The sequence below is a fragment of the Tachyglossus aculeatus genome, chromosome 9 (assembly GCF_015852505.1).
Source record: "Tachyglossus aculeatus isolate mTacAcu1 chromosome 9, mTacAcu1.pri, whole genome shotgun sequence".
In the NCBI taxonomy this organism is placed as follows: Eukaryota; Metazoa; Chordata; class Mammalia; order Monotremata; family Tachyglossidae; genus Tachyglossus; species Tachyglossus aculeatus.
In genome coordinates, this window is record NC_052074.1 from 54,913,049 (window position 1) to 54,934,138 (window position 21,090).

The 21,090-nt window shown below is 42.6% G+C and overlaps 1 protein-coding gene across 6 annotated transcripts in view; it reads left to right on the plus strand.

Annotated features, from left to right (window-relative positions):
- Positions 1–533: 533 nt before the first annotated feature.
- Positions 534–21,090, plus strand: part of DYNC1I2 (dynein cytoplasmic 1 intermediate chain 2) — a 59,670-nt gene continuing 39,113 nt past the window's right edge. For 5 of the 6 annotated variants that reach the window (XM_038751319.1, XM_038751323.1, XM_038751321.1 and 2 more), the window contains exons 1-3: positions 534–589; positions 12,361–12,478; positions 15,319–15,436. In XM_038751319.1, the coding sequence (XP_038607247.1) occupies positions 12,371–12,478; positions 15,319–15,436 (226 nt within the window). In that variant the 5' untranslated portion in view covers positions 534–589; positions 12,361–12,370. Of the gene's footprint in view, positions 598–12,360; positions 12,479–15,318; positions 15,437–21,090 lie in introns of all 6 variants that reach the window. The other variant, XM_038751320.1, reaches the window with a different exon arrangement.

Sequence of the window (21,090 nt, forward strand, 5' to 3'; positions counted from 1 at the left end):
CAATCGTATTTATTGAGCGCTTACTATGTGCAGAGCACTGTACTAAGCGCTTGGGAAGTACAAATTGGCATCACATAGAGACAGTCCCTACCCAACAGTGGGCTCACAGTCTAAAAGGGGGAGACAGAGAACTGAACCAAACATACCAACAAAATAAAATAAGTAGGATAGAAATGTACAAGTAAAATAAATAAATAAATAGAGTAATAAATATGTACAACCATATATACATATATACAGGTGCTGTTCTCTGTCTCCCCCTTTTAGACTGTGAGCCCACTGTTGGGTAGGGACTGTCTCTAGATGTTGCCAATTTGTACTTCCCAAGCCTTTAGCACAGTGCTCTGCGCATAGTAAGCGCTCAATAAATACGATGGATGATGATGACAGTGCTCTGCGCACAGTAGGCGCTCGATCAATGTGATTGAATGAATGACTGAATGAATGAATGAGCCCCACCCGGCTCCGGGGGAAGGGCCGCGGCGTTCTGCTGAGGCGTTTTGTCCGTGCGCGCTCGCCGTAGCCGCCGCCCTTCCTCCTTTGTGTGGCCGGGGAAGTGGAGCGGCGGCGGCGGCGGCGGCGAGGGACGGTGAGCGGGTGCGCGCGCACAGGGCGGGGGGGGGACGCGGGCGCGCGCACAGGGGGGCGCGCGCGGGTGCGCGCGCATGGGGGGGGGGCACCCCGGCCCCCGAAACCCTGCAAAGCCCCCCCTGAGAGCTCACCTCCTCCAGGAGGCCTTCCCACACTCAGCCCCCTCCTTGCATTCATTCAATCGTATTGATTGAGCGCTTACTGTGTGCAGAGCACTGTGCTGAGCGCTTGGGAAGTCCAAGTTGGCAACATAGAGACAATCAATCAATCAATCGTATTTATTGAGCGCTTACTGGGTGCGGAGCGCTGGGCTAAGCGCTTGGGAAGTACAAGTTGGCAACATGTAGAGACAGTCAATCAATCGTATTGTGTGCAAAGCACTGTACTAAGCGCTTGGGAAGTACAAGTTGGCAACATAGAGAGACGGTCAATCAATCATCAATCGTATTTATTGAGCGCTTACTGGGTGCGGAGCACTGGGCTAAGCGCTTGGGAAGTACAAGTTGGCAACAGATAGAGACAATCAATCGTATTGTGTACAGAGCATTGTACTAAGCGCTTGGGAAGTACAAGTTGGCAACATAGACAGTCAATCAATCAATCAATCGTATTTATTGAGCGCTTACTGTGTGCAGAGCACTGGGCTAAGCGCTTGGGAAGTACAAGTTGGCAACATAGAGAGGCAGTCCCTACCCGATAGTGGGCTCGCAGTCTAAAAGGGGGAGACAGAGAACAGAACCAAACATACCAACAAAATAAAATAAGTAGGATAGAAATGTACAAGTAAAATAAATAAATAAATAAACAGAGTAATAAATATGTACAACCATATATACATATATACAGGTGCTGTGGGGAAGGGGAAGGAGGTAAGACGGGGGGGATGGAGAGGGGGGGCGAGGGGGGAGAGGAAGGAAGGGGCTCAGTCTGGGAAGGCCTCCTGGAGGAGGTGAGCTCTCAGCAGGGCCTTGAAGGGAGGAAGAGAGCTAGCTTGGCGGAGGGGCAGAGGGATTGGGGGCATTCCAGGCCCGGGGGATGACGTGGGCCGGGGGTCGATGGCGGGACAGGCGAGAGCGAGGTACAGTGAGGAGATTAGTGGTGCGGAGCACTGGGCTAAGCGCTTGGGAAGTACAAGTTGGCAACATATAGAGACAATCAATCAATCGTATTTATTGTGTACAGAGCATTGTACTAAGCGCTTGGGAAGTACAAGTTGGCAACATAGAGAGACAGTCAATCAATCAATCAATCGTATTTATTGTGCGCTTACTGTGTGCGGAGCGCCGTACTAAGCGCTTGGGAAGTACAAGTTGGCAACATAGAGAGACAATCAGTCAATCGTATTTATTGTGCTCTTACTGTGTGCGGAGCACTGGGTTAAGCGCTTGGGAAGTACAAGTTGGCAACATATAGAGACAATCAATCAATCGTATTTATTGTGTACAGAGCATTGTACTAAGCGCTTGGGAAGTACAAGTTGGCAACATAGAGAGACAGTCAATCAATCAATCAATCGTATTTATTGTGCGCTTACTGTGTGCGGAGCGCTGTACTAAGCGCTTGGGAAGTACAAGTTGGCAACATAGAGAGACAATCAGTCAATCGTATTTATTGTGCTCTTACTGTGTGCAGAGCACTGGACTAAGCGCTTGGGAAGTACAAGTTGGCAACATAGAGAGGCAGTCAATCAATCAATCGTATTTATTGTGTACAGAGCATTGTACTAAGCGCTTGGGAAGTACAAGTTGGCAACATAGAGAGACAGTCAATCAATCAATCAATCGTATTTATTGTGCGCTTACTGTGTGCGCAGCGCCGTACTAAGCGCTTGGGAAGTACAAGTTGGCAACATAGAGAGACAATCAGTCAATCGTATTTATTGTGCTCTTACTGTGTGCAGAGCACTGGGCTAAGCGCTTGGGAAGTACAAGTTGGCAACATATAGAGGCAGTCAATCAATCAATCGTATTTATTGTGTACAGAGCATTGTACTAAGCGCTTGGGAAGTACAAGTTGGCAACACAGAGAGACAGTCAATCAATCAATCAATCGTATTGTGCGCTTACTGTGTGCGGAGCGCCGTACTAAGCGCTTGGGAAGTACAAGTTGGCAACATAGAGAGGCAGTCAATCAATCAATCATATTTATTGTGCGCTTACTGTGTGCAGAGCACTGGACTAACTGCTTGGGAAGTACAAGTTGGCAACATAGAGAGACAATCAATCGTATTGTGCACTTACTGTGTGCAGAGCGCTGTACTGAGCGCTTGGGAAGTACAAGTTGGCAACATATAGAGACAGTCGATCAATCAACAATAGTATTGTGCGCTTACTGTGTGCAGAGCGCTGCACTAAGCGCTTGGGAAGTACAAGTTGGCAACATATAGAGACAATCAATCAATCGTATTTATTGTGTACAGAGCACTGTACTAAGCGCTTGGGAAGTACAAGTTGGCAACATAGAGAGACAGTCAATCAATCAATCAATCGTATTTATTGTGCGCTTACTGTGTGCGCAGCGCCGTACTAAGCGCTTGGGAAGTACAAGTTGGCAACATAGAGAGACAATCAGTCAATCGTATTTATTGTGCTCTTATTGTGTGCAAAGCACTGTACTAAGCGCTTGGGAAGTACAAGTTGGCAACATAGAGAGACAGTCAATCAATCAATCAATCATATTTATTGAGCGCTTACTGTGTGCGGAGCACTGGGCTAAGCGCTTGGGAAGTACAAGTTGGCAACATAGAGAGACAATCAATCATATTGTGCGCTTACTGTGTGCAGAGTACTGTACTAAGCGCTTGGGAAGTACAAGTTGGCAACATAGAGAGACGGTCAATCAATCAATCGTATTTATTGTGCGCTTACTGTGTGCAGAGCACTGGACTAACTGCTTGGGAAGTACAAGTTGGCAACATAGAGAGACGGTCAATCAATCAGTCGTATTTATTGAGCGCTTACTGGGTGCGGAGCACTGGGCGAAGCGCTTGGGAAGTACAAGTTGGCAACATATAGAGACGGTCGATCAATCAATCGTATTGTGTGCAAAGCACTGTACTAAGCGCTTGGGAAGTACAAGTTGGCAACATAGAGAGACGGTCAATCAATCAATCGTATTTATTGTGCTCTTACTGTGTGCAGAGCACTGGGCTAAGCGCTTGGGAAGTACAAGTTGGCAACATATAGAGGCAGTCAATCAATCAATCGTATTTATTGTGTACAGAGCATTGTACTAAGCGCTTGGGAAGTACAAGTTGGCAACATATAGAGACAATCAATCAATCAATCGTATTTATTGTGCGCTTACTGTGTGCGGAGCGCCGTACTAAGCGCTTGGGAAGTACAAGTTGGCAACATAGAGAGACAATCAGTCAATCGTATTTATTGTGCTCTTACTGTGTGCAGAGCACTGGACTAAGCGCTTGGGAAGTACAAGTTGGCAACATAGAGAGACAGTCAATCAATCAATCGTATTTATTGAGCGCTTATTGTGTGCAGAGCACTGTACCACTTGGGATGTACAAGTTGGCAACGTATAGAGACAATCAATCAATCGTATTTATTGAGCGCTTACTGTGTGCAGAGCACTGTACTAAGCGCTTGGGAAGTCCAAGTTGGCAACATATAGAGACAATCAATCGTATTGTGCGCTTACTGTGTGCGGAGCACTGCACTTAAGCGCTTGGGAAGTTCAAGTTGGCAACATATAGAGACGGTCAGTCAATCAATCAATCGTATTTATTGTGCGCTTACTGTGTGCGGGGCACTGTAGTAAGCGCTTGAGAAGTACAAGTTGGCAACATATAAAGGCGGTCAATCAATCAATCGTATTTATTGAGCGCTTACTGTGTGCAGAGCGCTGTACTAAGCGCTTGGGAAGTACAAGTTGGCAACATATAGAGGCAGTCAATCAATCAATCGTATTTATTGTGCGCTTACTGTGTGCAGAGCACTGGACTAAGCGCTTGGGAAGTACAAGTTGGCAACATCTAGAGACGGTCGGTCAATCAATCAGTCGTATTGTGCGCTTACTGTGTGCAGAGCACTGTATTAAGCGCTTGGGATGTACAAGTTGGCAACGTATAGAGACGGTCAATCAACCAATCGTATTTATTGTGCGCTTACTGTGTGCGGAGCACTGTACTAAGCGCTTGGGAAATACAAGTTGGCAACATATAGAGACAGTCAATCAATCGTATTGTGTGCAGAGCACTGTCCTAAGCGCTTGGGAAGTACAAGTTGGCAACATATAGAGACAGCCGATCAATCAATCAATCGTATTGTGCGCTTACTGTGTGCAGAGCACTGTACTAAGCGCTTGGGAAGTACAAGTTGGCAACATATAGAGGCAGTCAATCAATCGTATTTATTGAGCGCTTACTGTGTGCAGAGCACTGTACTAAGCGCTTGGGAAGTCCAAGTTGGCAACATATAGAGACGGTCCCTAACCAACAGCGGGCTCACAGTCTAGAAGGGGGAGACAGACAACAAAGCGTATTCAGTCGTATTTATTGAGCGCTTACTGTGTGCAGAGCACTGTCAAGCTAGCTGTCTTCCTTCAAAGCCTTACTGAGAGCTCACCTCCTCCAGGAGGCCTTCCCAGACTGAGCCCCCTCCTTTCATTCATTCAATCGTATTCATTGAGCGCTTACTGTGTGCAGAGCACTGTCAAACTAGCTCTCTTCCTCCCTTCAAAGCCTTACTGAGAGCTCACCTCCTCCAGGAGACCTTCCCAGACTGAGCCCCCTCCTTTCATACATTCAGTCGTATTTATTGAGCGCTTACTGTGTGCAGAGCACTGTCAAGCTAGCTCTCTTCCTCCCTTCAAAGCCCTACTGAGAGCTCACCTCCTCCAAGAGGCCTTCCCAGATTGAGCCCCTTTTCCTGTCCTCCTCCCTATCCCCCCCGCCCTACCTCCTTCCCCTCCCCACAGCACTTGTATATATTTGTACCGATTTATTACTCTACTCATTTTAATTGTACATATTTACTATTCTATTTATTTTGTGAATTATGTGCATATAGCTTTAATTTTATTTCTTCTGATGATTTTTTTGTTCTGACATGTTTTGTGGTCCCTCTCTTCCTTCTAGACTGTGAGCCCGTTGTTGGGTAGGGACCGTCTCTATATATGTTGCCGGCTTGTACTTCCCAAGCGCTTAGTACAGTGCTCTGCATACAGTAAGCACACAATAAATACGATTGATTGATTGATTGACTGTCTCTATATGGTGCCAACTTGTACTTCCCAAGCACTTAGTACAGTGCTCTGCACACAATAAATACGATTGATTGATTGTCTCTATGTGTTGCCAACTTGTACTTCCCAAGCGCTCAGTACAGTGCTCTGCACACAGTAAGCGCACAATACGATTGATTGACTGTATATATGTTTGCACCATATTTATTACTCTATTTGTACATATTTACTATTCTATTTATTTTATTTTGTTAATACGTTTTGTTGTCTGTCTCCCCCTTCTAGACTGTGAGCCCACTGTTGAGTTGGGACCGGCTCTATATGTTGCCAATTTGTACTTCCCAAGCGCTTGGTACAGTGCTCTGCACACAGTAAGCGCTCAATAAATACGATTGAGTGAATGAACTGGGGATTGGCGGCCTCTATTCATTCACTCATTCATTCAGCGCTTAACTGTGTGCAGCGTGGCTCAATGGAAAGAGCCCGGGCTTGGGAGTCAGATGCCATGGGTTCTAATCCTGTCTAAATAATAATGATAATGATGATGGCATTTGTTAAGCGTTTACTAGTTGCTTACTAGGAGGCCTTCCCAGACTGAGCCCCCTCCTTCCTCTCCCTCTCCCCCCTGCCTTACCTCCTTCCCCTCCCCACAGCACCTGTATATATGTTTGTACGTATTTATTGCTCTATTTATTTTATTTGTACATATTTACTCTATTTTATTTTGTTAATATGTTTTGTTCTGTTGTCTGTCTCCCCCTTCTAGACTGTGAGCCCGCTGTTGCATAGGGACCGTCTCTGTATGTTGCCAACGTGTACTTCCCAAGCGCTTGGTACAGTGCTCTGCACACAGTAAGCGCTCAATAAGTACGATTGAATGAATGAATGAATGAACCGGGGATTGGCGGCCTCTATTCATTCATTCAGGGCTTAACTGTGTGCAGCGTCACTCAATGGAAAGAGCCCGGGCTGGGGAGTCAGATGTCATGGGTTCTAATCCTGTGTAAATAATAATAATAATAATGATGATGATGGTATTTGTTAATTGCTTACTAGGTGCTTACTAGGAGGCCTTCCCAGACTGAGCCCCCTCCTTCCTCTCCCCCTCCTTCCCCTCCCCCCCTCCTTACCTCCTTCCCCTCCCCACAGCACCTGTATATATGTATACGTCTTTGTACGTATTTATTACTCTATTTATTTTATTTGTACATATTTATTCTATTTATTTTATTTTGTTAATATGTTTTGTTTTGTTGTCTATCTCCCCCTTCTAGACTGTGAGCCCGCTGTTGGGTAGGGACCGTCTCTATGTGTTGCCAACTTGTACTTCCCAAGCGCTTAGTACAGTGCTTTGCACATAGTAAGCGCTCAATAAATACAATTGAATGAATGAATGCAAAGTACTGTTCTAAGCGCTAGGGAGGATACAATAGTAATAATAATGGCATTTGTTAAGCACTTACTATGTGCAAAGCACTGTTCTAAGCGATTGAATGAATGAATGAAATACAAGGTGATGAGGTCCCATGTGGGGCTCACAGTCTTAATCCCCTTTTTACAGATGAGGTAACTGAGGCTTAGAGAAGTGACTTGCCCAAGATCACACAGCAGACATGTGGTGGAGCAGGGATTCGAACCCATGACCTCTGACTCCAAAGCCCGTGCTCTTTCCACTGAGCCATGCTGAGGCGACCAGGTTGTCCCATGTGGGGCTCTCAATCTTAATCCCCATTTTAGAGACGAGGTAACTGAGGCCCAGAGAAGTTAAGTGACTTGCCCAAAGTCTCACAGCTGACAAGCGGCCGAGTTGGGATTCGAACCCATGATCACTGACTCCCAAGCCTGTGCTCTTTCCACTGAGCCACGCTGTTAAGCACCTACTATGTGCGAAGCACTGTTCTGATAATAATGGCATTTGTTAAGCGCTTACTATTTGCAAAGCACTGTTCTAAGCGCTGGGGGATACAAGGTGATCAGGTTGTCCCATGTGGGGCTCACAGTCTTCATCCCCATTTGACAGATGAGGTAACTGAGGCCCAGAGAAGTTAAGTGACTTGCCCAAAGTCACACAGCAGACAAGCGGCTCTTCTAGATTGTGAGCCCGTTGTTCGGTAGGGACTGTCTCTATATGTTGCCAAATTGTACTTTCCAAGCGCTTAGTTCAGTGCTCTGCCCTCAGTAAGCGCTCAATAAATACGATTGAATGAATGTTCTAAGCTCTGGGGTAGAGACAAGGTAATCAGGCTGCCCCACGTGGGGCTCAGGCTTCATCCCCATTTTGCAGATGAGGGAACTGAGGCCCAGAGAAGTTAAGCGACTTAATAGTATTTATTTTATTTATTTATTTATTTATTTTACTTGTACATTTCTATCCTATTTATTTTATTTTGTTGGTATGTTTGGTTCTGTTCTCTGTCTCCCCCTTTTAGACTGTGAGCCCACTGTTGGGTAGGGACTGTCTCTATGTGTTGCCAATTTGTACTTCCCAAGCGCTTAGTACAGTGCTCTGCACATCGTAAGCGCTCAATAAATACAATTGATTGATTGATTGATTGATAGTAATAATTAATAATTATGGTATTTCTTAAGCGCTTACTATGTGCCAAGCACTGTTCTAAGCACTGGGGAAGATAAAGGGTAATCAGGTTGACCCACGTGGGGCTCACATTTTTAATCCCCTTTTTATAGGTGAGGTCACTGAGACACAGAGAAGTTAGGTGACTTGCCCAAGGTCACACAGCAGGCAAGTGGCAGAGCCGGGATTAGAACCCACGGCCTCTGACTCCCAAGCCCGGGCTCATTCCAGTGACTTGTCCAAAGTCACACCACTGAGAAATTGGCAGAGCCGGGATTTGAACTTTTTTTTTTTGCTCTTGGAGTCCCAAGGCAGAAGAAGCAGAGCAGCCACGGGGTTTCATGCCTCCCTAGGGACGCCCACTGTTGGGTAGGGACTGTCTCTATATGTTGCCAATTTGTACTTCCCAAGCGCTTAGTACAGTGCTCTGCACATAGTAAGCTCTCAATAAATACGATTGATGATGATGATAGTAAGCGCTCAATAAATACGATTGATGGTGATGATGAGAGGAATCCTTTTATTTATGCACTAAAGTGTTTTAAGTTGGGTGTAGTTGTTTAACCTTTCTCCACTGACTGCGGGGCTTTTTTTTAAGGGTCTAATTCATTCCATTGTTCATTCCTATTAAGTGCTTTCTGGGTGCAGATTACTGTACTAAGTGCTCGGGAAAGTACAATACAACAATAAACAGTGACAGTCCCTGCCCACAACGAGCTCACAGTCTAGTGGGAGGGAATGTACATAATGTGCTATCCAAACACAGATGCGTGTTTGAGAATTAGTTGTCAATTTCATTCGCAGCAACAATACTGTAATGAAAGTGGTCGGGGGTAGGTAGGGACATAGCCGAGTTACAGTTTCCTTTTTCAGGCTCCTTACAGGTGTCAATTCCAATAAAGAAGACCGTTTTGAAATCAGCATTTCACTTTTATCTCAAGGAAGCTGCAGTCATTGTTTTTCCTTGCTGTGAAATTTCCTTTTGACAAGCTTCATCAAGATGCCCGGGTTTTTTCTCCCAGATACCTTATCTTGATTACTGTTGTGATTTATGTATTTATGCTTCCCTTTGCGATCACCTCAGAAGGATAAATGCCTATTAAGCCCCTCAGTATTGTGTTGGGAATTTAACACCCTAACCATGCCGATGAGAATACTTAGGTACATAGCGATAGCCGTTTATCAATCAGCCATTCAGTAATGAGGAGTAAAGTTCAAGTTTCTTGATCCCTTATTTAGTACTCTCCACCAAGATTAGCTGCTTTTCATTATTTGATTAGAAACTGGAAGACATGAAAGCAGGGGAAATAAATGAAGTATATTTTGACTAAATTTTAATTGGCTATTTTAATATGTATATTCGCTGTATGTGTATTATTTCTTTGAAGAGTTCAGGATTGAATAGATGGGCCTAGATTTTCTAACTGAATAATTGGAGCAGTCATTTCTTCCTAACTTTTTCTCTTAATCATCCCGAGTAGTAAAATGAATGGACAACGCGAACTGAAGCTCCTATAATCCACTCTCATTTTGCCTGTTGGGTGACCTTGGACAAGTCACTTCTCTGTGCCTCAGTTTCCTTAGCTACAGAAATGAGGATGTTATGATTCTTCCTTAGAATAGTGCTTGGCACATAGTAAGGGCTTAAAAAGTACCGTAATATACTGTGGGACAGGGACGGTGTTCATTGTGCTTATAAGATCTCAATGCTTAGCACAATTAATTAATTAATGAGATACCGCATGGCCTAGTGGAACTTGCTCCTGGGAGTCAGAAGTCCCTGGATCTAATCCTGATTCTGTCACTTGTCTGCTGTGTGACCTTGAGTAAGTCACTTCTCTGTGCCTGTTACCTCATCTGTAAAATGGGGATGAAGATTGTAAGCCGCATGTGGGACATGGATTGTGCCAACTTGATTAGCTCGTACCTACTCCAGTGCTTGGTACAGTGCCTGGCACTTAAGTGCTTGAAAAATACCATAAAAAAGTTAATTGTATTTGAGTGCTTACTGACTGCAGAGCACTGTACCTAGCGTATTGTTTCTCATATAGCAACCGCTTAACCAAGATCACTATTATTAGTAGTGTTGAGATAATAGGGAATAAAGCTTTTAGAAGTCAAAATAATAAGATTGATGGCATATATTAACCATGTGGCCTCTAAGCTTTGGGGTTTATAGACTATTCTTTAAACTGGTCCCTCTATACTGTAAGCTCTTTGTGGGCTGGGAATGAGTCTGTTTATTGTTATATTGTACGCTCCCAAGTGTTTAGTATGGTGCTGTATGCACAGTAATAGCTCAGTAAATGCGATTGAATAAAAATAATCAGTTCAGACACAATCTCTGAGCCACACAGGACTAACAATATAAATGGGAGAAAGACTAGAAATTTTATCCCCACTTTACAGACAAAGGGAACTGAGGTCCCAAATAAGAGACTAGAACCCAGGTCTCTTGGTTCCCAGACCCATTTTCTTTCCGTTAAACCATCCCTCAACACATTAAATGCATAAGAAGTGCTTCCATCTGTGATCACTTTGTAATTCTTTTGCATTTCTGTTGGAATTGATTTACCTCAAGTGATCATGGAGGTATGACCACAGATTTGTCAGAGAAGAAGATGTCTTCTTGCTCTGGGATATGAGCAGTCAATGGTATTTGAGTGCTTACTGAATGCACAGCACAGTACTAAGCACTTGGGGCACACAGTAGTGTTTGTAGACCTGATTCCTGCCCTCGAGGTGCTTACCATCTAGGAAGACATTAAAATAGAGTGAAAGGAAATGTGTACAAAGGTTCTTTTGGGGCGTGGATGTGATGAGTAGCACAGGGGTTGAGGGGTGCAGACCAGTGCATAGGTGATGCAGAAGGGAGGGAGAATACGGTGGGGAAATGAAAGGTTAGTTAGGGAAGGCTTCCTGTAGAATATGAAGGAGGGAGTTTCAGGTAGGAGGGTGAGTGTGAGCAAGGGTTCGGCAGTGAAAGGGGTGAGAGATGGAGGCATGGTATTAGAGAACTGAAGGGTGCAGGCTGGATCGTAGTGGTAGAGAAGCAAAGTGGTAAGAGGGAGAGAGGTGATTGAATGTCTTAAAGCAGGTGGTCAGGAGTTTCTATTTGATGTGGAGATGGATGGGCAACCATTGGAGGTTTTGGAGAAGTGGGAAGGTGAGCCCAGAATGAGATTACTTCGAAAAATGATCTGGAGAATGGACTGGAGAGGGAAGAGGCTGGAGGCAGGGAAGTCAGCAAGGAGGCTGATGCAGTAGCCAAGAGGGGATATAATGCTTGCTTGGACCAGGATGGTAGAATCTTGGATGAAGAGGAAGGGTGAACTCAAGATATACTATGGGGGTAGAATTAACAGACCCAGAGGACTGGCAGAATATGAGATTGAAAGATTGATGCAGTGAAGATCATGTAAGAGTTTCAGGGTTTTGAAATGGGAACGGTGGGGTTGTCAACAGTCTGGAGGAGGAGAAGGGAAGAAGTTAACTTTGGAAATGTTGAGTTTGAGGAGTTGGTCAAACATCTCTACTTGGAGGATGCCAAGGCAAGGGGAAATGTGAGACTGCAGAGAAGAAGAGTGATCTTAGTTTTTTGCCATTTTCCTATCATTTACTGTTTGATGCTCTTCTCTAAATTTATCAGTTAACATCCTTGGATGTCTTTTTTTTCCCCCCCAGTTGGCCTATTCCCCTTATCATCATCAATCGTATTTATTGAGCGCTTACTATGTGCAGAGCCCTTAAACCACATTATTTGTCCAATATAACTTATTTTTTCAAATCCCTTGATAGTTTCACTTCTCCAGTTAGTTTCTTTTGTGACCTTAAGTTTTCTTGATTTTTTTTATGTGACACTGAATACTCTAGTAATTTATGATTTCTTTATCCTGCTTTCATTTTGTCAGTTTCTTTTGTAAGACTAACTTTTAAAAGTAATTTATTGGCATCGTTATTGTGACTATTTTAATGTTTGCATTTTCGTACATTAGGATCTTAATCATGTCTGACAAAAGTGAGCTGAAGGCCGAATTGGAGCGTAAGAAACAACGCCTAGCTCAAATCCGAGAGGAGAAGAAAAGAAAGGAGGAAGAACGAAAGAAAAAGGAAGTAAGCCTGTTTTACCTTGTTCCATTAAAGATAATATAATATCCCTAAAGTAATGCCTTTGTAATCATTTCATAATGTCTAAAAATATTTGGTCAGAGTTGTTCATCCAATTACCTTAGTGTCACATTGCATTAACCGATAGTTTATAGAACAGTTAAACCAAGCGTTCTTAATTTTTTTCCAATTAAGATGAATAAATTCAGTATCAAAGCAGAGAAGTAAGTTTTATGTTTGCTGAATACTTTGTGAGCCTAAAATAGCCATGTTACAGGTAGGATTGAAGTTGTGGCAATACAACGATCACAGGTGATTTTCTAAGTACAGAATGAGACATTGAGAAGCAGCGTGGCTTAGTGGCTAGAGCACAGTTCTGGGAATCAGAGGGACCTGAGTTCTCATCCCAGCTCCATCACTTGCCTGCTGTCTGACCTTAGGCAAGTCATTTCCTTTCTCTGTGCCTCAGTTACCTCATCTGTAAAATGGGGATTAAGACTTTGAGCCCCATGTGGGACATGGACAATGTCCAACGTGATTACTTTGTATCTACTCCAGAGCTTAGAACAGTGCCTGGCACATAATAAGCACTTAACACATACTGTTAAAAAAAAAAAAAGTGGAAGATCTGCTTCTACGCATATGAACTTGTACATGAGATGTTTCAGAGGGTAAGGAAGTAGTGCTACTGAATGCATTACATTACATCTATGCACTTTGGGGTATTACCGGCAACAAACATGCACTGGGTGTGGATTAGGTCCATCTGGCAATCCACTACATTGAAATAATTTTTGCCCTTATTTCTTTTGTGGTAGGAATTCTGTGAAATAATTTTTGCCCTTATTTTTTCTATGATAAGAATTCTGTAGCTATATCTGTGTCCTTAAACCAGTATAGGTGTAGGCAATATGTTGTTCCCTGAGTGTCTCCTCAGTGCAGTACTCAGGATGTATATGATAGCCAAGGCTTATCTTCTGCCCAAGGGAAAAAATCAATAGCAAGCAAACAAACAAAAAAAGAATAGGGGCTTGCTTAAGTGTACCATTAGCAGTGACACTCTACAGGTCTCTATTGAAGGTTCTTCTTGTGCCCACTACACCTTTCTGTACTGTTATAAGCTAGTAAGAGTTTTAAGCCAGTGCCTTGATTGAATAATGGGCAGCTGCCAGGATCATGATTCAGGCCTAAGAGAGCTTTCCCAGAATGCGACCCATAACCCGGGCCTGACAGACGGCCAATTGTTGCCTTTCATTTTTACAAGGACAGTTTGTAATACCACTAGCATCTTATTGAGAGTTTTAGGATGGAAGTTTTAAATACAGGCTTTTATTAAGAACTGTTCGTACGGATTTAACTGTAGGTCTTTCCCAAATTTCTATTTTGTTAAAAATATGCTAAAGTCGAATTAATAACATTTTGAAGGTATTTCTGATGAATTCTACTTTAGTGATAGTAGTGAATAGATACAAAAATGCTAGGTAAGCCTCATCAGGAATGCACTGTCATGTTTGTTCTGTAAAATAAATACTCAAGACATGTTTCTGATGTGTAATGTAGAATGAAAGAGGGGCTCAGTGTGATGTAAATCCATTGGGTCTTTTTTATGTCTGAAATGAAACTGCATAAATAGTATTTGGGAACTGAACATGATTAAAGCTATTTGACTGAAAATTTTTGTTTTGGATTATCATTAAGCAGGAGTGCTTAAATTACTTGAAATCATAGACAATTATTGGTGAGGGAAAGAACTGTTACCTAGACACTGATTTTTCACTTTGTGGAATTTTTGAGACTCTTCCCAGCCTGTTTTTTCTACAAACAGCACTCCCGCATTCCTTCAAAGAATTATATTTGCAAATTCAATGCCCTTTTCCCAAACTAGAATATATCTTAAATAGAGATGGTAGAAATGATTTTTTAATTATGTGATGTTTTTATTCTCACCTGGAATACAACAAGGGAGCTGTATGCAATGATACAATTATTTGAGCTGTTACAATCCAGTGTTTAGAAGTTGACATCTAAGACAGACAGATGTAATATCTGTAATTTATTTCCATTTTATAGAGTAGCCCTCATGACCACCTATTCTGGGCATTTTCATTGACTATAATTTAGGTTTCTGGGAATCCTAATTTCTTGTGGATTTTGATTAAATATGTTTTCCAATCCCTCCTAAATTTGTGGTGGGCTTTCTCTGAAACAAGAACTCTGTCATGAAATGTTTTTATTTCACTGAAGCTCTTTATTTTCTATATAAGCATTTTATTTTCTTCAAGTACTGTTATCTATAAAGAACTGAAATCGACTGTATTGGCTTCATCTGTATCAGACAGTGCTTTGCACAAAGCGCTCAATAAATATGATTGAATGAATGAATCAGCTGTGCCCATAAATCAAATTCAGCAAGAATTGGGCCTTTCCATGGTTTCTTTTATTACATTTATAAAGGTAATAGGGTGACCTGAAAAAATGTTTTTACATTTTCTTCAAGCAGTGGTCTGGGGATGCCATTAGTGGCTTGGTGTGTTTTTGCAATAAGAGTAAGATTATTGATAGTCTTATGTTGCCAGTGCTTAGGCACTTTCCATTTAGTTTAGCCCTTCTAAATATTTCAGATCCTTAAATCTGTTTGGCGCTTGGAAAACTCTTAGTGTAAATTACTGCTATATTTGGAAAACAGACTAGGGAAATACTAGTTTATTGATGAGAAATCTATATTTAAGTAGTGTAAATTTATTTCAGTGTAAATTACTGAAATAAAAAAAAATTCCTCATGATAGGAAAGATTTAACCTGTTAACTGCATTATAAAGGCTTTTGACTTTTTAAAAAAATATTTAGACTGATCAGAAGAAGGATGTAGTTGCTCCTGCACAAGAAGAGTCTGATCTTGAGAAAAAAAGAAGAGAAGCTGAAGCGTTGCTTCAAAGCATGGGACTAACTCCAGAGTCCCCAATGGGTAAGGTTATAAATATGATTGTAGTTTCTGGCTGGGCTTATGTTGTGGTCAATATTTGGATTAACATTTAGCTAGACTGTAGTAATAGAGGCGAATGGAATGAATATTCGGGGTTCTGATGTACAACTTCATCATTTATTTTTCTTAGCTCCCATTTATTTGAAAGTAAATTATTAAAATGTAGCCGTTACATGAAATTCCAGGCACGTATTCAAAAGGGGCAGAATTATCAAATGCCAAAGTGACTTTTCCTTTAGCTACGCTGCTCTGTGGGTTCCCAGCAGGCTGTTGACTTTGGTGTATTTTGGGATTGGCATTGGCATTCAGGATGACCTTGGAGGATTAGCTTTGTGCCCCTGAGGGCATCCAGGCTAAACTAGTAGGTTTGGGGCAATCCCAAGAAGGATTTGGTCCCTGGCCAAACCCACTGGACTGTGAAAGGATCCTCATGCTGCCCCAACTCAATAGGGTTTCCTGAACTGGAGTCCATTTTTCCAGGGCCTGGACTCCCTGAGGCATCAAGGCTATCCAGAACCACCACTGAGTAATTTAGCAAACTGTGGAACATCTAAGAGTTATAGTATTTACTGAGTATCCTGGGTGCAGTGCACTGTACAAAGCGCTTGGGAAGTACAAAGCAAGCAGTGATTCACTCCTGGACCACAAGGAGCATTCACTCTAATAGGGGAGACAGATATGAAAGTATCGGCAGAATAATCAATAAATAATTGAAGGGATAATTGAGTAAATTTATGCACATAAATGTTGAGGATGGCTAAATTCGGGCATAAGGGCTACTGGTGGCTGAAGGGTTTATATGACTTGGGGTGCTGGGAATGAACTGGAAAGACATGTTGGAGGAGGTGGGTTTTGGGGTGGGCTTTTGCATATGGGGAGAGCTCCTTCAGGAGACAGGAGATCAGCGTGAGGAGGGAACAAAAGTGGGAGAGTCGAGAGTGAGGTACAGGCAGAAGGTTAGCTTAGGAGGAATGAAACTAATGGGTTGAAGAGAGCAGATACGAGTGGGGGGGTGAGGTGGTGGAGATCCTGGAACCAAATTGTGAAGAGCTCTATGTAGAGGGACACGGGAAACCAGTGAAGGGTTTTGAAGAATTTGTCAAGTGATGCTTCAGAAAACTGATCCATGCAGCAGCAAGTATTATTATTGAAGTGGGGAGAGGCTGGAGACGAGGAGATCACTGAGGAGGCTGAAGGTAGCTGTTAGGCTGGTGGGGAAGAGCAGATCTGGGAGATCTGAGAGGTCATGTAGGAAGAACTGGTAGGATCTGGTAGTAGATTGTCAAAACTGAAAAACAGCAAGGAGTCAAGGATGGTAGGGACAGGGAGGATGGTAGTGTTATTGACTGAGATGAAAAAGTTGGAGGAGCAGGGTGTTTAAGGGGAAAGATGAGTAGTTCTGTTTTAGACAGTACATGCTCAATAAATACAGTTAATTGGTAGACACTGAGTTTGAGGTGCCACCAGGACAGCCAAGTGAAGATGTCCTGGAGGCCAGAGGAGATGAGTAAATGAAGAATTAGGGTTAAAGTTCCCTGCTTAGAGGTGGTAGCTGAAGTCGTGAAAACAGATGAGTTTCCCCAAGAGAGTGGGTTTACAGTGAGAAGGGTAAGGCACTCAGTTCTTTCCCACATGGGGCTCACAGTCTTAACCCCCATTTTACATATGAGGTAACTGAGGCACAGAGAAGTTAAGTGACTTGCCCAAAGTCACACAGCAGACATATGGCGGAGCCAGGATTAGTCCCACGTCCTCTGGCTCCCAAGCCTGTGTTCTTTCCGCTAGGCCATGCTGCTTCCAGCCACCTGGGAGAGGGAGAAGTTAGGACAATGACTGGTGTTTCAGGTTAGGGAGAGCAAGGGTAGGCTTTTCCTGAAGGTAACGCTACCTCCATGGCTACCTTTTCTTTACCTTCTCTCCTTTGCCTATTCTCATTCATATGGCATATGCAAACATCAGGAAGCTGTGACCATCCCCTGGACTTCTCCCATGAATGACCCTGTACAAGTAGCTGATTGACAGGTGCCAATTTTGTGGTGGAACCTTCTGTCTCACACAACACCGTCCCCACCACTATAAGAGAATGCTTCCTATCTTTATAGAAAATGGTGTTTACCCAAATCTTTTTTGCGGATTTTGACTCTTAATGGGTAATCTGTGATCTGAAACAGGTTCAAGTAATAAGTTTGTGTAATATGAACCTATTAATACAATCAAGTTTTGGAGAGCAGGACCCTTCTCCCAAGTGACTATAGGCAGCCTTTTAATGTTGCACTATGTCAGGTGTAGTCTCAATAAGTAGTTGAGAACTCTTTTAGTGAAGGAAGAGAAACTTTTTACAAACCCTCTGCTTTTTCCAATTGCAGAGAGTGAACTGTCCACTTTAAATGGATCATTTTTGACTAGCTTGGGGCTAAGGTCTTGTATCTTTCATTCCTTGGTCATTATAGCATTAGATTTCTAGATCCTCTTTACAAAGGCTTTTCTGTTCTCCGAGTTTACATTCCTTGTCCACTTTCACTCTCATATTCCCAGCCCTTGTAAGGAAACCAGAGGAGAGAGTTCAAGAGGGTACCCATCCTCACCTGTCAAAGACCATTCTCAAAACAATTCAGAACCTTTCAAGTTGGAAACATCTACTACATGCCTGGAAATCAAATTGTGTCAGATTTTCCATTAGTCTGAAGTGATTGGGGGAGGGACGAAAGCTCATTAACTTTCTGAGTTGAAGTACAGAACTATGTAGATTTTTGCCTATTCACTATAAAGCATGTAAATTGACTACAGAATGCTCAACATTTCTTGTAAAAAAAAAAAAATGGTAAAAGGACAGCCTGTGAGAGAATACAGAGGATATCCTCTCTCCTGAAAGAAATCTTTGTTTTCTCTAGCAATCTCCCACCTCTGCCCAAAGCTATACAAGGTGATAGAGTAAGTTGCAGTCAGAACATTTTCTTAGAACTTTGTGATGATTTAGTTAAAGTGTTACCTTATTAGACTGTGTAGAAGGCTTGCTGGACAAGAGTTGAAGTTGTGTTTTAGACATGTAGACACCTGGAAAGAGCTAACCTATGGATATTGGGAATTATGGGGACTGATGAGCAAGTGAAATGAGGGTGAAAGTCATCCATGTGTATATATAGTGGTTAGCAGATGATTTTCCCAAAGGAATAGTATAGAGGTTAAAGAATGGGAGAGAGGAGAATCATGCAAAGGAGATAGAGTACTTAGAGAATTAGAAAGCACTAGGGAGGTCCAGAGCAAGGCTTGAAAGAGCATCAAGAGTGTAGTGAAAAAGCATCAGCTGTGCCATCTGCCCTTCTCTTCCCCTGTATACTGCTTGTGCTCTTCATTTCAGGCAAGTCAACCTGCTCGTCACCCAACATGCTTATTTCTCCTGCCACAAAATCAGTGCTTGTTTCTGGAGTGTTCTCTCACCTTGTCTTTTACTAAACCTCATCCTCTCCCTCCTTCCACATGGCCCAGGCAGTTTTCCAAGACAAATTTTACCTTATTTGGAGCTATCTTATTCCAGATACTTTTGTACTAGTTTTGTCAGAGGAAGGGGATGTATTTGCTTGTATCCACCCCAGGGCTTAGTACCCAGCACTTAGAACAGTGCTTCGCACATAGTAAGTGCTTAACAAATGCTATTATTATTATTATTATTATTATTATTATTATTATTATTATTATTATTATTATTACAGTGCCTGGCACATTGTAAGCACTTAAAAAATACCATTAATAAAGAGCAGGTGAGCCTAATAATAATAATAACTATGGTATCTGTTAAGCACTTACTGTGTGCCAAGCACTGTTCTAAGCACTAATGACAATTGCTGAGGGTTCAGCCACTACAGCAGTATTACGTCTTGACACTGGGCGCAGACAGGCTAGGGTTCTCAGCTTTTTGCATTGCATACACTTCCCTGTAGCTTGGTGACGGCCTTTTCTTATTAAGCTGTTGCCCCCACTGCTGCTTTCCGGATCCCATTCCCTTCCATAGGGTAATAATTGTCATAGGATAATTTAGTTCATTCTGATCTCTCAGGAATTGTTATCATGGAACCCACAGACTTAGTGTTCCAGGATATTGTCTTCACAAGAGAGCTTGTAGCACTCAAGGTTAGTTTTTTAAGTTTGGGGGTTTATCATTTGGTGAATAAATGTTTCATGAACCATCTATGGTTTATCACTGGTTTCCAATCCTTTTTTTAAGCCTTTAATCTTCTCCTTTCCCGGACTCTAGTTATTTTCCGCTTTGTATTAGTCTTTTTTTCCATGGTTCACCACTCTACCATTCCTTTCCAGGCCCTCTTTCCCCTTCACTGCTTCTCTTTGAAAAAGACCCTTCCCCCTCTCCCCTCCCCTTTATTGTCACCCACATTACTGAACCTCTTCTGCACCCATTGGACCCTATGCAGCTTTATCCAGACCTTGGCTCACCTCACTTCTGAACTTCAGAACTTCAAAGTGTTCTGGCTATTATACCAGCAGCGACTAGTCCTATTTTTAGATTCTGGTACTTCAGGAATGGGGTTGGGTCAGGCTTCAAGGAATTGGAGAGGGCCAGTTCTGTTGTATTTGGTTCAGTGAGCTGAAAGAATTGGGGTGAAACCTTGCACGCTCAGCATAGCTTTTGACTTCAGTATAATTCTTAGCTCTAATAGTTTATTATAAGATTATTCTATGATATAAAAGTATAAGAAATGCCGTTACCAGTTTAGCCAGATATCATCTTCTGGCTGGAATAACAGGATGCGTGGAAGAACAGAGGAAGAGGACAGTCTTCCACCCTAATGACTAGGGCTGTAGTACGGAACATCCCTAGTTTTTCCTTATCTCCCTTTTTTCCTCCCTAATAGCATATCATGGACCTTTTGTCTGTTGGAGAGTGTTCCTTTACAGGTGCCAAGTTGGCAATGCACCTGTAAAGCCTCATGTATGGCTAGGTCTGTGTCCAAATTTATTAATTTGTCTACTGCAGTACTTAGCACTTTGTAATCACCTAATAAGTACCGTAATTCTCATTTCAAGACTTGAAATAATAATTTATTATGGCATTTGGTAAGTACTATGTGCAAAGTACTATACATACTAAGCACTGAGGTAGATATAAAATAACCAGGTTGGACACAATCCCCATCCCACACAGGGCTCACAGTCTATGCTGGGAGAACATGTACTTAATCCCCATTTTACAAATGAGGAAACGGAATCCCAGAGAAATGAAGTGATTTGCCCAAGGTGCCGCAGCAGTCAAGTGACAGAGCTAGGATTAGAATCCAGATGCCTGACTCTTTTCGGGCCTGTGCTCTTTTCATTAGGCCGGGCTGCTTCTCTAATTAAAATATAAATAAGTATGTTAATTATTCTGAAGTAGAACACTTCTCACATTAGATAAAAGGCTCCTGAATAGATTTTCTTCATACGGGGGCTTCAAGATTAAACTGCTAGCATGGGGAGTGAATGCTTTAGGTGTGCCTTAATGACAATTTTTAGCTCAAAGAAAGCTTGTCTTCTGCCCAGGAGTGTCTTCCATTCATGTTTTGTTTTGCTGTCTGTCTCCCCCTTCTAGACTGTGAGCCCATTGTTGGGTAGGGACCATCTCTATATGTTGCCGACTTGTACTT